This window comes from Nanorana parkeri, unplaced genomic scaffold (genome assembly GCF_000935625.1).
Source record: "Nanorana parkeri isolate BGI_ZX_2015 unplaced genomic scaffold, ASM93562v1 scaffold131, whole genome shotgun sequence".
NCBI lineage: Eukaryota > Metazoa > Chordata > Amphibia > Anura > Dicroglossidae > Nanorana > Nanorana parkeri.
This window is the reverse complement of record NW_017306399.1, coordinates 871,009-883,251: the sequence shown is the minus strand read 5'-3', so window position 1 is coordinate 883,251 and position 12,243 is coordinate 871,009. Positions and strand designations below refer to the sequence as shown.

General features: G+C 46.1%; 1 protein-coding gene across 1 annotated transcript in view; it reads right to left on the bottom strand.

The window, feature by feature from the left end:
- Positions 1–12,243, bottom strand: part of PATJ (PATJ, crumbs cell polarity complex component) — a 159,812-nt gene that overhangs the window by 26,666 nt on the left and 120,903 nt on the right. Inside the window, exons 31-32 of the mRNA XM_018553838.1 lie at positions 7,677–7,749; positions 3,097–3,189 (exon numbers count right to left, since the gene is read on the bottom strand). Coding sequence (XP_018409340.1) covers positions 3,097–3,189; positions 7,677–7,749 — 166 coding nt within the window. The remainder of the gene's footprint in view (positions 1–3,096; positions 3,190–7,676; positions 7,750–12,243) is intronic.

Sequence of the window (12,243 nt, the reverse complement as noted above, 5' to 3'; positions counted from 1 at the left end):
GGGGAGGCGTTGCAGAAGTTTGTGGAGAATTTGTGCCCATTCAGCCAAAAGGGCATTTGTGAGGTCAGATACTGATGTTGGATGAGAAGATCTGGCTCACAGTCTGCATTCTAATTGATTCCAATGTGTTCATTAGGGATGAGGTCAGAGCTCTGTGCAGGACACTCATCAAACCCATCAAGCCATGACTTTATGTATCGGACATTCAGGGACACAACCATGCTGCAACAGAAAAGGACCTTCCCCAAATAGTTACAAAGTTAGGGCCCGATTTACTCTCTCTGCTGCCCCAAGGTCAGGTTCCTCAATGCACCCCCCTACATGTCAAACACCCCCCCATGGAGAATGGCAAACCTGCAGGCTGCATACAAGTGATCTCGGCAACATCGCTGGGATCACTTGTACAAAACAAGCGGCGGCTTCCCCGCTGTACATTTAGCTCTGCTTGCCCAAAGCAAGGCTAAATGTAGAAAACAACTACCCGCCCGGCACCCGGAACTGCATGTCCCAGGCATTGGGAGATAGGAATTCCACACCCCTGCTGCGCCTCTACTGCCTGCTGCCCCAAGGCCAGGCCTTGGTTGGCCTTGTGGGAAATCCGGTCCTGCACAAGGCTGAATATGCAGAATTGTCTACAGTATAAATGTCTTTGTATGCAGCATCATTAATTACACCATCCAAGAAACGTGCACACACTGCCTAGTATATGGGGAATCAGGCTGACTATCTGTCCTGCACTGATTCAGATTTCCAATAAAACCAGACTTCCGTAATGAAGATTTACTTGCTCTTTGCAGCCATATAGGTCAAAATGAGCTCCAATCAGTCCCCCATCCCCAGTGATTGCAGAGTATAACGGTGTGTATTCTCAAACTATCAAGAGTCATTGAGTGACATTTACAAGTCCCCAAGGAGCGGCTGCAATCAGCCTTTCCTTATACCTCCCACAGCTCCTCTGCCATCTTCCTGCCATTTTATAACCACGGAGAGCGGCTCTAAAGGGTGCAGGGCATGTCTAATCCATTATTATACCATAAGGATTTGTAGCTTCATCCCAAAGCAATATCTGAAATTAATTAATTGAATTACATGGTATTATGAATTACTTAAAGGGCTTAAAGGGAAAGTAGCGAGTATATTTAGTAAGGATACAGTTATAATAAATAATTCTAATTTACAGGGATTATTGGATTTCCAAATATAATTAATGAAGTTTTAGCTTCTTAAGCTCAGAATGAACTAATGGAGCAGACACCCAGAGTGCTATGTTGTCTATCTTCGCTCTGTTTTAAAGTGAACCTCCGCAGGGCAACAGATTCAATTACATGCTCCCTCCAATTGAAAATGCGTGTCCTTCCTTCGCTCCCCAGCTGCTCCATTCAATTTGGAGTGGAATGAAGTACACGGTACTTCCTGGTAGGAGGAGCACGTGACTCACTTCCCTTCCTCCTATGGGGGCGCTTGGTCGCACGCGACTCACTTGCCTTCCTCTTATGGTGGCGCTTGGTCGCACGTGACTCGCTTCGCTTCCTCTTATGGTGGCGCTTGGTCGCACGTGACTCACTTCCCTTCCTCCTATGGTGGCGCTTGGTTGCACGTGACTCACTTCCCTTCCTCCTATGGTGGCGCTTGGTCGCACGTGACTCACTTCCCTTCCTCCTATGGTGGCGCTTGGTCGCACGTGACTCCCTTCCCTTCCTCCTAAGGTGGCGCTTGGTCGCACGTGACTCCCTTCCCTTCCTCCTATGGTGGCGCTTGGACACTCAGGCACCGTGCGCGGTCACATTGGGACTAGGCGAGAGAGGGCCACAACTTGGAGCGTCATTTACCCTGTATGGAATGGCAGGCAAGTGAAAGGAAGGAGGCAGGAAAGTGAACCTGCTGCTTTATCCTTCATGGGAAAAGGTGACTATAAAGCTGAACTCCAGGCAAATCTAAAAGACACAAATGAATGCAGCTCCCCATTCATTGTTGCATCGCTAAATGTATATTTTTTAATACAAGCAGTAAATTTGACCCAATGTCAGGCTCTTGCAGTCCCTGTACTGCAGTGCTCGGTCTGGGAGAGGAAGAAGCAGCACACAAAGCCAATCAGCTGTGCCGCAGTGCTCATGCGCTAACATGGAACATACTGATAGAAGGGGAGAGCAGAGAGATTAGCTCATCATTTTGCGGCTTCACCTTTCACTGCCCAGTCACAGGCTCAGGGAGGGACAAGACCTGTATGTGTTACTTGAGTGCAGCAGAGAAAACTTAGGTCCCCTGTCCCTGACCTGTCTAGGCCTGTGCTGTGTGGGAGAGTTGTGAAAATCTCAGAAATGGATGGAGAGAAATAAAATTCCGTATAACAGCTATCATATATGTGCTTCATCTTTGTATTTTATGGTTTGCCTGGTGTTCAGCTTTAGGGTCATCGGGAAGTTTGTTGCGTCTGTCCCCACCCCTTCCCCAATGATAGCTAGGACATCCTGAGGTGGAGAAGTAAGCCCCCACAGCACCTATTCGAATCCTTGCACAATGTGCAACCTTTAAGAAGAGCCCCCGAAAAACTATTATTTTTCCTCCATTCCTGAAAATATTTGGGGGTTCTGTTATGTGCACGCACATTCACATAAATGTTTGGTGCAGAAAGCACCATGCCAAGAACTACAGGTACCACCAGCTAATGTACTGAAAGGAGAGAATTCAAAACTGGTAGGACAATGCTCCTCTCCGCTCCACTCCTCTCTGCATCTAATATTTTAATATCTAATATATATAATATTTTACACTTACAATGGTTAACACTTGCAAAAATATAAAAACAATGCAGCCCAAAATCTATTCACGGACACAGTGGTGTATCCAAGGTATGGCACATGCCCTGGGCGCCACTTGAAGGAAGGGGGGTGCTGCTCCGTGGGTCAGAAAAAGTTTGCCAACCCATAGACACAGCTGACTTTTTTTGCTCTGGCAGGCATCCCCCTGTGGTCCTGGCAACCAGTGCTGTCACTGTTTGCCAGGAGCTGTGCGGGACGCCATAGGCGCATTAGCTTTAAGAATATACACACATATTAGCGCAGAAATTTCAGAACAAAGAATTCATAAAACACTCACGCTTGTGTTTGTTTCCACGTCGGTGTAGCTTCTCCTGGGTTCCCCCAAACCACTGTCATCTGCTCTGCTGGATACTGAGACTCCAGGCGCCTCCTGAAAATGAAATCACCACATTGACCTTGAGAACAATTCCCGGCAACAGCAAGCAGATAGGAAATCCAGGAAACATCTCGTAAAGAAAAACAGCAATATCCTTTCTGTCTCATGAAAGGTAAAGTGCTCCAGTTATTAATTCACAGTAGTAAGACAATGTGCAAGGGGGGTATTCAGGAAAACAAGGCTCATAAATTCACTAAGGCTGAGATATCAGTGAGGTACAGCCAGGCACAAAGATGAAACAAGTATTAAACCGGTCTACCAGTACATTGTTGGGCCGTGTTAATAAATTCAAGGTTTATCTGCAGATACATGAAATGGATAAGCTAAGTCTATGGAGTCCAGGTGTTTCCAATAAAGGGTACAATTGTGTCCTTCCAACCCTGTGACAAAAAAGTTTGGGAAGCGCCATCCGGGACCACTTCAGCAACCCCCCACCACAATATATGGGGTTTCTCGGTCAGGAGTGCGTTGGGACTCTCTATTTAAAAGTTTGGGAAGGGCCCATTTCTGTTCCATCATGACTGTGCCCTTATACCCAAGCCCAGGGCCATGAAAGCAAGGTCCCATCAGTTAGGTCTAGAGGAACTCAAGAGGCCTGGGGAGAGCCCTGACCTCAGCTCTACTGAACACTTCTGAAATGAATTGAAACACAGATAACAAACCCGGTCAACTTCTCTAACATCAGTACCTGACCTAAAAAATTGTATTTTGGCTGAAATTTGGCACAAATTACCACAGACACCCTCCAAAATATTGCTTGAATGCCTTCCCAGAGAAGTGAAGGTAATATCGTTTTAAGGGGTGCGGACTATGCTTCTGGAATAGAATCTCCAACAAGCACCTATAGATGTGATGGTGAGGTGTCCACACAATTTTAGTAGATGCTGGAGAGAGATAAACCCCTCCCAACAGTCTCTTCTCTCTGTCCAGGACTCTTTTGGTGAAAGCTCTGCTGTACCCATTATGAGGGTTGTTCTCCATCCCTGCACTGAGTTCCCAGGTCTGCACACCTGCTGTGCCAGTAATAGAGTTCTCGGGTCTACACACCTGCAGTGCCCATTATGAAGCTCTCCTACTCTCCATGTTGGACTTATATTTACCTTATGGTGTATGTAACAGAAGGAGCCAGAACAAAAAAGGTGAGTAGGAACATCTAAAACTCTTAAGTGGACAGGAATAGAGTTGAGATTTATGGCAGGAAGTATCAAAGATTTTTCAGAAATCAGGGGCCAACCCAGCCTACCAGGTGGTCCTTTAGAATTAAAGTAGATATTATTCCAAAAGTGTGCTTTTAAAAGAGACACTGTCACTGTGTCCATTCAGAGGAAAGTGACAGTGTGTTTGTAAAGGACAACCCTTGAACCCCTGCATACTCACCTTGCCAGCTCTCCCTCACCGTTCCTTCTATCGAAGCATACGGCACTAAAATCCCAAGTGTTGCCTGGTGCCAAAAGCTAAATGGACAGTGCTTGTGCCTAGTGTTTGGCTTCCACACCCAAGCATTGTCACATGGGAAGACGTTGCATGCACCCCCATACCAAAAAACAATGGTTGTGATGGAGGCAGGAGCCATGATGGAGGCAGGAGCCACGATGGAAGCAGAAACATCGAGAGAGTGCTAGCAGGGCGAGTAAAAGAAGTCACAGGTGGTCTCTTTCCAAAGACATTGTTGCTTTGGCGTGAATAAGTAAGGTGACAGTGTCTTTAATTTATTCCTGTGCTTTTGAAACATAAAACTAAAACTGACCTTTGAAATCAATTCAGGAAACATGACAGACACGCAGGTCCTCGGCCATCAGTGATAATATCAAGCCTGATAAGCCAAGATTTACGGACTTGGCAGCAAATCGTTCTTGGCATTTGTTGTCTACTACGCCGCAGCAGCTCTCACCCTCAGACAAATGGATTGTGTTGACGAACACTTAATTTATTTGATAACTGTAGCCTGATAGATCTATAGCCTGATGGATTGTATTTCATCTTCTAAAGATCTCTAAACCACACAGCAGCAAATGAATAATTAATCCCCGAGATTTCTCCCAAATCTTCCCAATGTTCCACGGCACCCAGGAGCAGCCCCATAAATATATGTGTTGCTGCTCATAAGCACATGTATGTCTGCGACTATAGAAAACAAGGTTTATTGGTACACTCAGTAGGTAAGTGCGGCACGTCCTTCACCCACAGCCTCAATTTACAGGTTTTAAAAGCATTACAGCTACAACGTGGATAATATTGTTCAAGTGGAATGTGTCAAGCCGTTTTCTCTTCTGTGCAAATCAGCATTATAGAAGAATGGAAGTGATGTATGTTGTGCTCTGTGTGCGTCTCTACGGGGCGATAATATACAAGAGCTAACGATCGAGCACAAAGATAATCATCCACAGACTTTGTTTGGTATTCACAAACATTATAAACTAGCGGAGTGATGATGAATTCATTCTTTATGAAAGTTTTGAGTAAAATGTAACAATCAGTACAAAATTACAATTGTATGTTCTTACAATTAAAGTGACACTAAACTGAGGCGTTAAACCTTAAAAATACATTCAAGAACCTCAACTATGAACAACAATGTATCTTATTTGTGTATCACTCGGGTGTAGATCCTCCAATCATCTCTGAATTGGTGCCGACACTGTCCTTCCTTCTGGAGGGGGGCTACTTGTGTTCCCCATGGTCCCTGTGTGTGTTGTAAAGTAGTCACCGCTCCAAGCTCACTCCCGGGATGGACTACAACCTCAGTACAAATGAGTAAACTAAACATGAGATTGTAGCCCATCCCGGGAGCGAGCTTGTAGCGGTGACTACTTTACAACACACACAGGGACCATGGGGAACACAGAAGGACAGTGTCAGCACCAATTCAGAGATGATTGGAGGATCTACAGCCGAGTGATACACAAATAACATACATTGTTATTAGTTAAGGTAGCTGAATGTATTTTTAGTATTTAACCCCTGAGTTTAGTGTCACTTAAAACATCAGCAAACAGACCAATTTAAGTAAAAATTAAAAAGCAGCTTTTGCTTTAATGATAATCTGGAGCTGTCACTGCATTAATCTTCTTCCACCACTGGATGCTGCCAGTTTTCCAGGTGGAAAAGCAGCCGGTGTCAGTCAGCTCACTTCCTATGAGCCCAGGCTGTCATGGACCTGCCCCCTGGGGGAAATCAGCATGCCAGCCAGGTTCAGAACACTACTGCATTGGTTGATCACACCGCTCATTACATATGTACCATTCAGTGTATATGCTTGCCCAGGCAGGGCAAAGCAACACATTTAAATGCTCCTCTCCCCAGCAGCTTTTACCTGCCGCTTCTTCATTTACCGCCTCACTGTTCAGATGTTATAAGCAAAGATAACACCTGGTACTTCCAGGTACGGTCTAGCATGCAACTTAGTACATATGACAGCAGTAGTGCAAGGCGATTGGCCCAGTGCTGTCACGTGGGATGGGGAGAGGCCCTAGCCAAGTGTAAGCCTTGAATGAAGCGACTTGGAGCTTACACAGGGCTGAATTTCTTCACTCCTGGTGGCTGAACACAGCAGAAGAGAGTGAAAAAGGTAAGAATGGCTAGCTGGGTAGGGGGCATTACAGTGAACCTGTCATTTTACTGTGCAATTAAGCACAGGCTCACCTAGGAGGCACTCTTTCCCTAATTTAGAGGTGACCACAAGAGGGAGTATTTACAATTCTGTAAGGGAAGTACAACAATAAAACAGCAAGCATGTCAAAGTGTTTCCTATAAGTACTCAGTAATAAGTTGTAGGTTTGCTTTAAAGGAGAAATATGAGGCGAGTGATTTTCACTCAGCCTCATAATCTAAGCCGACCTGTGACAATGAGACTGTCACAGGTCGGCTCAGTAGATCGGGAAGTGAGCAAACACATACCGGCGCTCGCTCACTTCTCGATCTATCCCTGCAAGGAGCCGTGACTGTCACTCTCAGCTCCCTGCAGGGATCCCCCCCTCCCCTATCGGATTCTCCAGCGCTGACTGGCGGAACGGACGGGGGAGGGGGCGGTACAGCTGTCTCTGTCTCTAGATAGGCAGAGCCAGCTGTCACTCACGCAGCTGGGTGGATCCAGACAGTATTGTCGTGATCTGTTGCGGCTGCGGCGTCTCAGTATGTAGAGAGCTGTAGCTCGCGGTATACTGAGCTTTGGGTCACGGGAGGACACTAGTTTGTGTCCTCCCATTACCCTTAGGAGAACTATGGGGAAAAAGCCCTAACCCCATAGTTCTCCTTTAAAGTGATTGTCTATTTTTGACAATTGTTATGTCAGATGCCAGTTCAGTTCTTCTCCTGTTCCTTGCCTTATCCTCATGAATACAGCACCTGCATCATTGTTGGCATTGTAATCCATCCTTCCATCTCCAGAAAGCTCTATTAATGGTGTGGTCAGACCTTAGCCCAGTCCTACAGGCCCCTCACATTGCCAAGGCACCAGCTTTCTTTTAAGCGTGCACGCTCACCTGATTGGAGAATTGGGAACTTGCTGGCAGCGGGTAGGGGCCGATGGCCATCTGGCGAGCGGCATCTTCATTCCTGATGAAAGAAAATAAAATCATCTTTGTTATCGTGCACATAGAAGCTCACACAGCTGCTGTCATGTTTTTCTCGCTGGGAAGGACGGTGCCAAGAGCCGCCGTCGTGAGCTGTACATACAAATATAACACTTTCATCAGTCAGCAGAGTGAAGGAGGACCGCTGATCGGCCGCTGTGGGACAGGATTCCTTTCGCTTTGCCTTGTTAAAAGGGTCAGTCTGCCCATGTTTCAGTTTTGGACACTTGCAGGCGAGTTAAATTACACTCAAGTTTCTGTAAGGGAATGCGAAGAATTTCTGAAATTGTTTATTTATTTATTTTTTTTATATTTTTTCTTTCCAATCACATAAATACGAAATATTGCAGATGAATATCTCATATTTAATTTTCCAGACTCTAGACATGTTTTCAAGGGTATTCTTAACTGCTTTACTGAAAACTGAGTGGAAAAAACTGTGTTTACAGAGCTCAATAACTTAAGCTTGGATTACACGCATAACTGAATGAGTCAGAGGAGGGACCCTCTACCATGCACTCTCTGCATAATGTCTGTGATTCCAGCAGAGTACAGACTGTATCAATACTCCAGGAATACTTTTTATTAGGAATGCGCCGATACCGTTTTTTCAGTATTGAGTACCGATATTTATATTCCCAATACTCGCCAATACCGTGTACCGATATCGATACTTCCGCTAGCATGGAGCCGGCTTCCTGGGCAATCAAGAAGCCGGCAGTGAGTCATTACCCGCCGTTCAGCTTCCTGATTGGCCCGGGAAGCTGGCTCCATGTTCCCTCGCGGCACTGCCGATCAGAGGAAATCTCCCTCTGACTGTAAGTTCCGGAATCGGGCTAAGTACTGGATCATTCGGGCGGGTACGAGTACTCACCCAAATACTCGGTATCGGCACCGATAACAATTCTAGTATGGGTGCATCCCTACTTTTTATTAACCCTTGCAGTGGGACTACCCTCCCACTGTGTCTAGGGAAAAAAATAACATATACATACTCTACCAGAGCTCTGAGCTAGCCAGCGTACTCATATCTATACACAGTGCATAGAAGTGATGATTTACAAGACCTTAGACTGCAGCAGGGGAGGGGGTCAGACACTGCAAAGACCGGTCTACGAAGAAGCCGGCTCTGAGCATCAAGTGAGTACAACTTTTTTTTTTAACCTAGACACAAACAAGCACTTACTGCAAGGAGTTAATTAAAAAAAAAAAACTTTCCTGGAGCTCTTCTATAAGTAGCACCATTACAGTCTATGGCTCCCAACCATCATTCTGTATTATCGGCCTGATTCACCACAACACAAGTAGCTATCAGCCCTGAAGAAGGGGACACACATCCCCAAAACGACTTGGCCTTACCCTCGAATCTTTAATATCTTTTTTAGATAAGTGCTTGTGACCTTGTACTTTTCCTCATCATAAACAGATGACAGTCTCCAAAAAGAGCAAGGGTAGGCAAACTGCGGCCCTCCAGCTTTGGTGAAACTACAAAGCAGAGTCTTGCAATGCGGTATGGGAATTGTAGTTTCACCGCAGCTGGAGGTCCACAGTTTGCCCACCCCTTCTATATAGAATCTAACATCTATGAGCTATTACACACTCTGGTGGCTGAGGCTCATCTGCAGGAATAGTAATTGGACTGGTCACACTGATATAGTGCCTGCCAACATGTGGTGTGCCTTTCCCCCGTCTCTCTTTACAGGCTTAATCACCAACAGCTGACCGCTTGTGTTTAATGATGCGCTGGCTGGAACAGATGCCAAAATATGGTCATATCAGGACTACATGCCCAACCACCTAGTAGTGTCTATGGCCGGCCTAACTGGCCGCACTTCTTACTGAATAAATAAATTGTACAATGGGTCACCTTGCCAGGTAAAAGCAGCTCCGCCATGTATATGATGCTATAGAAAAGCATAATTCACATCAGACAGACGCACAGCATGTGAGAAATGTACAGTCTCCTTCCAACACAGAGGAGGGGACGGAGCTGCCATGGCTCAGTATTTGGCTGCTGTCTCAGGACAGGCAGTTTGGTTCTTATCCCAGCTTCACAATGCATTATTTACACATTATAAACCTGCAATACACCAAGGGTGCCTGGCAGGCAGACCTCTGTGAACAAACTCGCCGCCAGATAATAAATAAGAAAGCCTGGAGCGATTAGCTGCCAGCATAACCCAAAGACCGGATTGTAAACAGGAGGGCAGACAGAACACGGAAATAAAAGGAGAGTACATAGAACACTAAGGCCCCGTTCACACCTTTCCGTTTTGTCGGGCGTTCAACGCTCTATGAACGCTCTACAAAATGTACAACCATGAAAATCCCATTGTTTTCTATGGGCATGGTTCACACCTTTCCGTATTTCCGCCCGTCTGAACGCGCTACAAAACGGCTGACGCCCAAACAAGTACATGTAGTTCTTTGGGCCGTTTTGGAGGGCGTTTTCCATTGGGATACAGCCAAGCAGCGAATCGCGGTAAAAAAACCACGTGACGGTCGCGCGACAGACGTGCATACGTAAAACGCCTAGGTGTGAACCCAGAGTAAGACAACACAAAAGAAAGCAGTGCTAAGGCAGGGGAGGGGGCTCTCGTTTTCTGCTGTTTTTTTTTCTTAAATACAAATAAAATATCATGCAATCCATCTGATGTTCTGCGGTGTGTGAATTATGGACCGCATCAAAATGACATGACTCAAGAAGGAGCATTGGAGAAAGAGCAAATGTGGTATGATGTCATCTGGGTGCAGATCAATCAATGTCTCCGGAAAGCATGATAAAGTACTGTACACACGATCCCCGCACCCATCTCCTGTGCTTTCAGATATACAGTATAAACACACATCCCCCTGCACCCTGTTTCCTAAGTGATTAGGCATGCAGTGATATATACACATTTCCTGCACCCATATCCCATGCTTTCAGATACACAGTACTATAAAAGCATCCCTGCACCTTGCTTTCTGTGCCATCAGGAACATAGTACTGTACAGGCATTCTCAACCCTTTCTTCTACGTCATCAGGAGCACACTATTCTACAGGCATCCCCCGCACTCAGATTCCTATGGCATACAGTACTGCACAGGCAACCCCCTGGACTCAGATTCATATGACTATCAGTACTGTACACGAATACCCTACACAGCTAATCCTGTGCAGGTATACCATGCACTCAATATACCCTGGCACAATACCATACAGCTATATCCCCTGCACTCTATTTCCTGTGCCATACAGTACTGGAGAGACATCCCCTGCACCCCATTTTCTGTGACATACAGTACTGTTGAGACATCCCATGCACCCCATTTCCTGTGCCATACAGTACTGTTGAGGCATCCCATGCACCCCATTTCCTGTGCCATACAGTACTGTTGAGGCATCCCTTGCACCCCATTTCCTGTGCCATACAGTACTGTTGAGGCATCCCCTGCACCCCATTTCCTGTGCCATACAGTACTGTAGAGGCATCCCCTGTACCTCATTTCCTGTGCCATACAGTACTGTTGAGGCATCCCCTGCACCCCATTTCCTGTGCCATACAGTACTGTAGAGGCATCCCCTTTACCTCATTTCCTGTGCCATACAGTACTGTAGAGGCATCCCTCCACTTTATTGCCTGTAGCACCCTGCCTCTTGTACAGACAAGCATCCCCTGCACCCCACTGTCTCCTGCGCTAGCAGGCATGTAAAAGGCAACCCCTGCACCCCCAGTACAGATACCTCTGCACATACAGTCTTGGGTGTCAGGAAGGGGAAGGGTTACGTGCTGCGGTCAGGTTACCATCAGCTAGGATTAGAAGTCAGGTATGTTTACTGGCATAGTTTATGTTTTCACTTGATTTCAGCACAAAAGCACCATTCCAAAAACGACCATCTGACAGTTGTTCCGGCTGCTATCAATATTTTAACACACTAATACAAATAAATATCAGGAAAGTAATCTGAAGCAGCGCAGCGGGAACTTGTTATGAACATTTTTTTCCCTGGGACCCAATGTTTGTTTTCCGTTTGTTCATTGATTTCTAGAGGCAAAACCTAATTAGGCTGTAGGGAGACCCTTCCATCGCCTCGTTATACTGTTAGCGCCAGCGGCGGAGTCACATTGGCGGGGTGTGGGGATCATAGGGGCCTAAACTACAGATCATGGGGGCCCCATAGCAAAACTTCGATGTTCCTCCTTCCAGGCAACCTGCCTACTGTCATTGATGGTAACATAAAATATGTCTAAATCAAGGACAGGTAGCGGGAGAGCCGTCAGCATAGTCAGCACATTACTAGATGCAGTGCTGTGGACCAAAAGTTGTACAGAAGGAGGGACAGGGGTATTAGTGCATGGAAAAATCTTCTAACAATAATCTGCCGGCTACCAGCCCACTTCCAGGTGCCATTGTAATACATCCCCCTCACTTCCAGATGCCATTCTAATATATCCCCCTCACTTCCAGATGCCATTCTAATATATCCCCCCC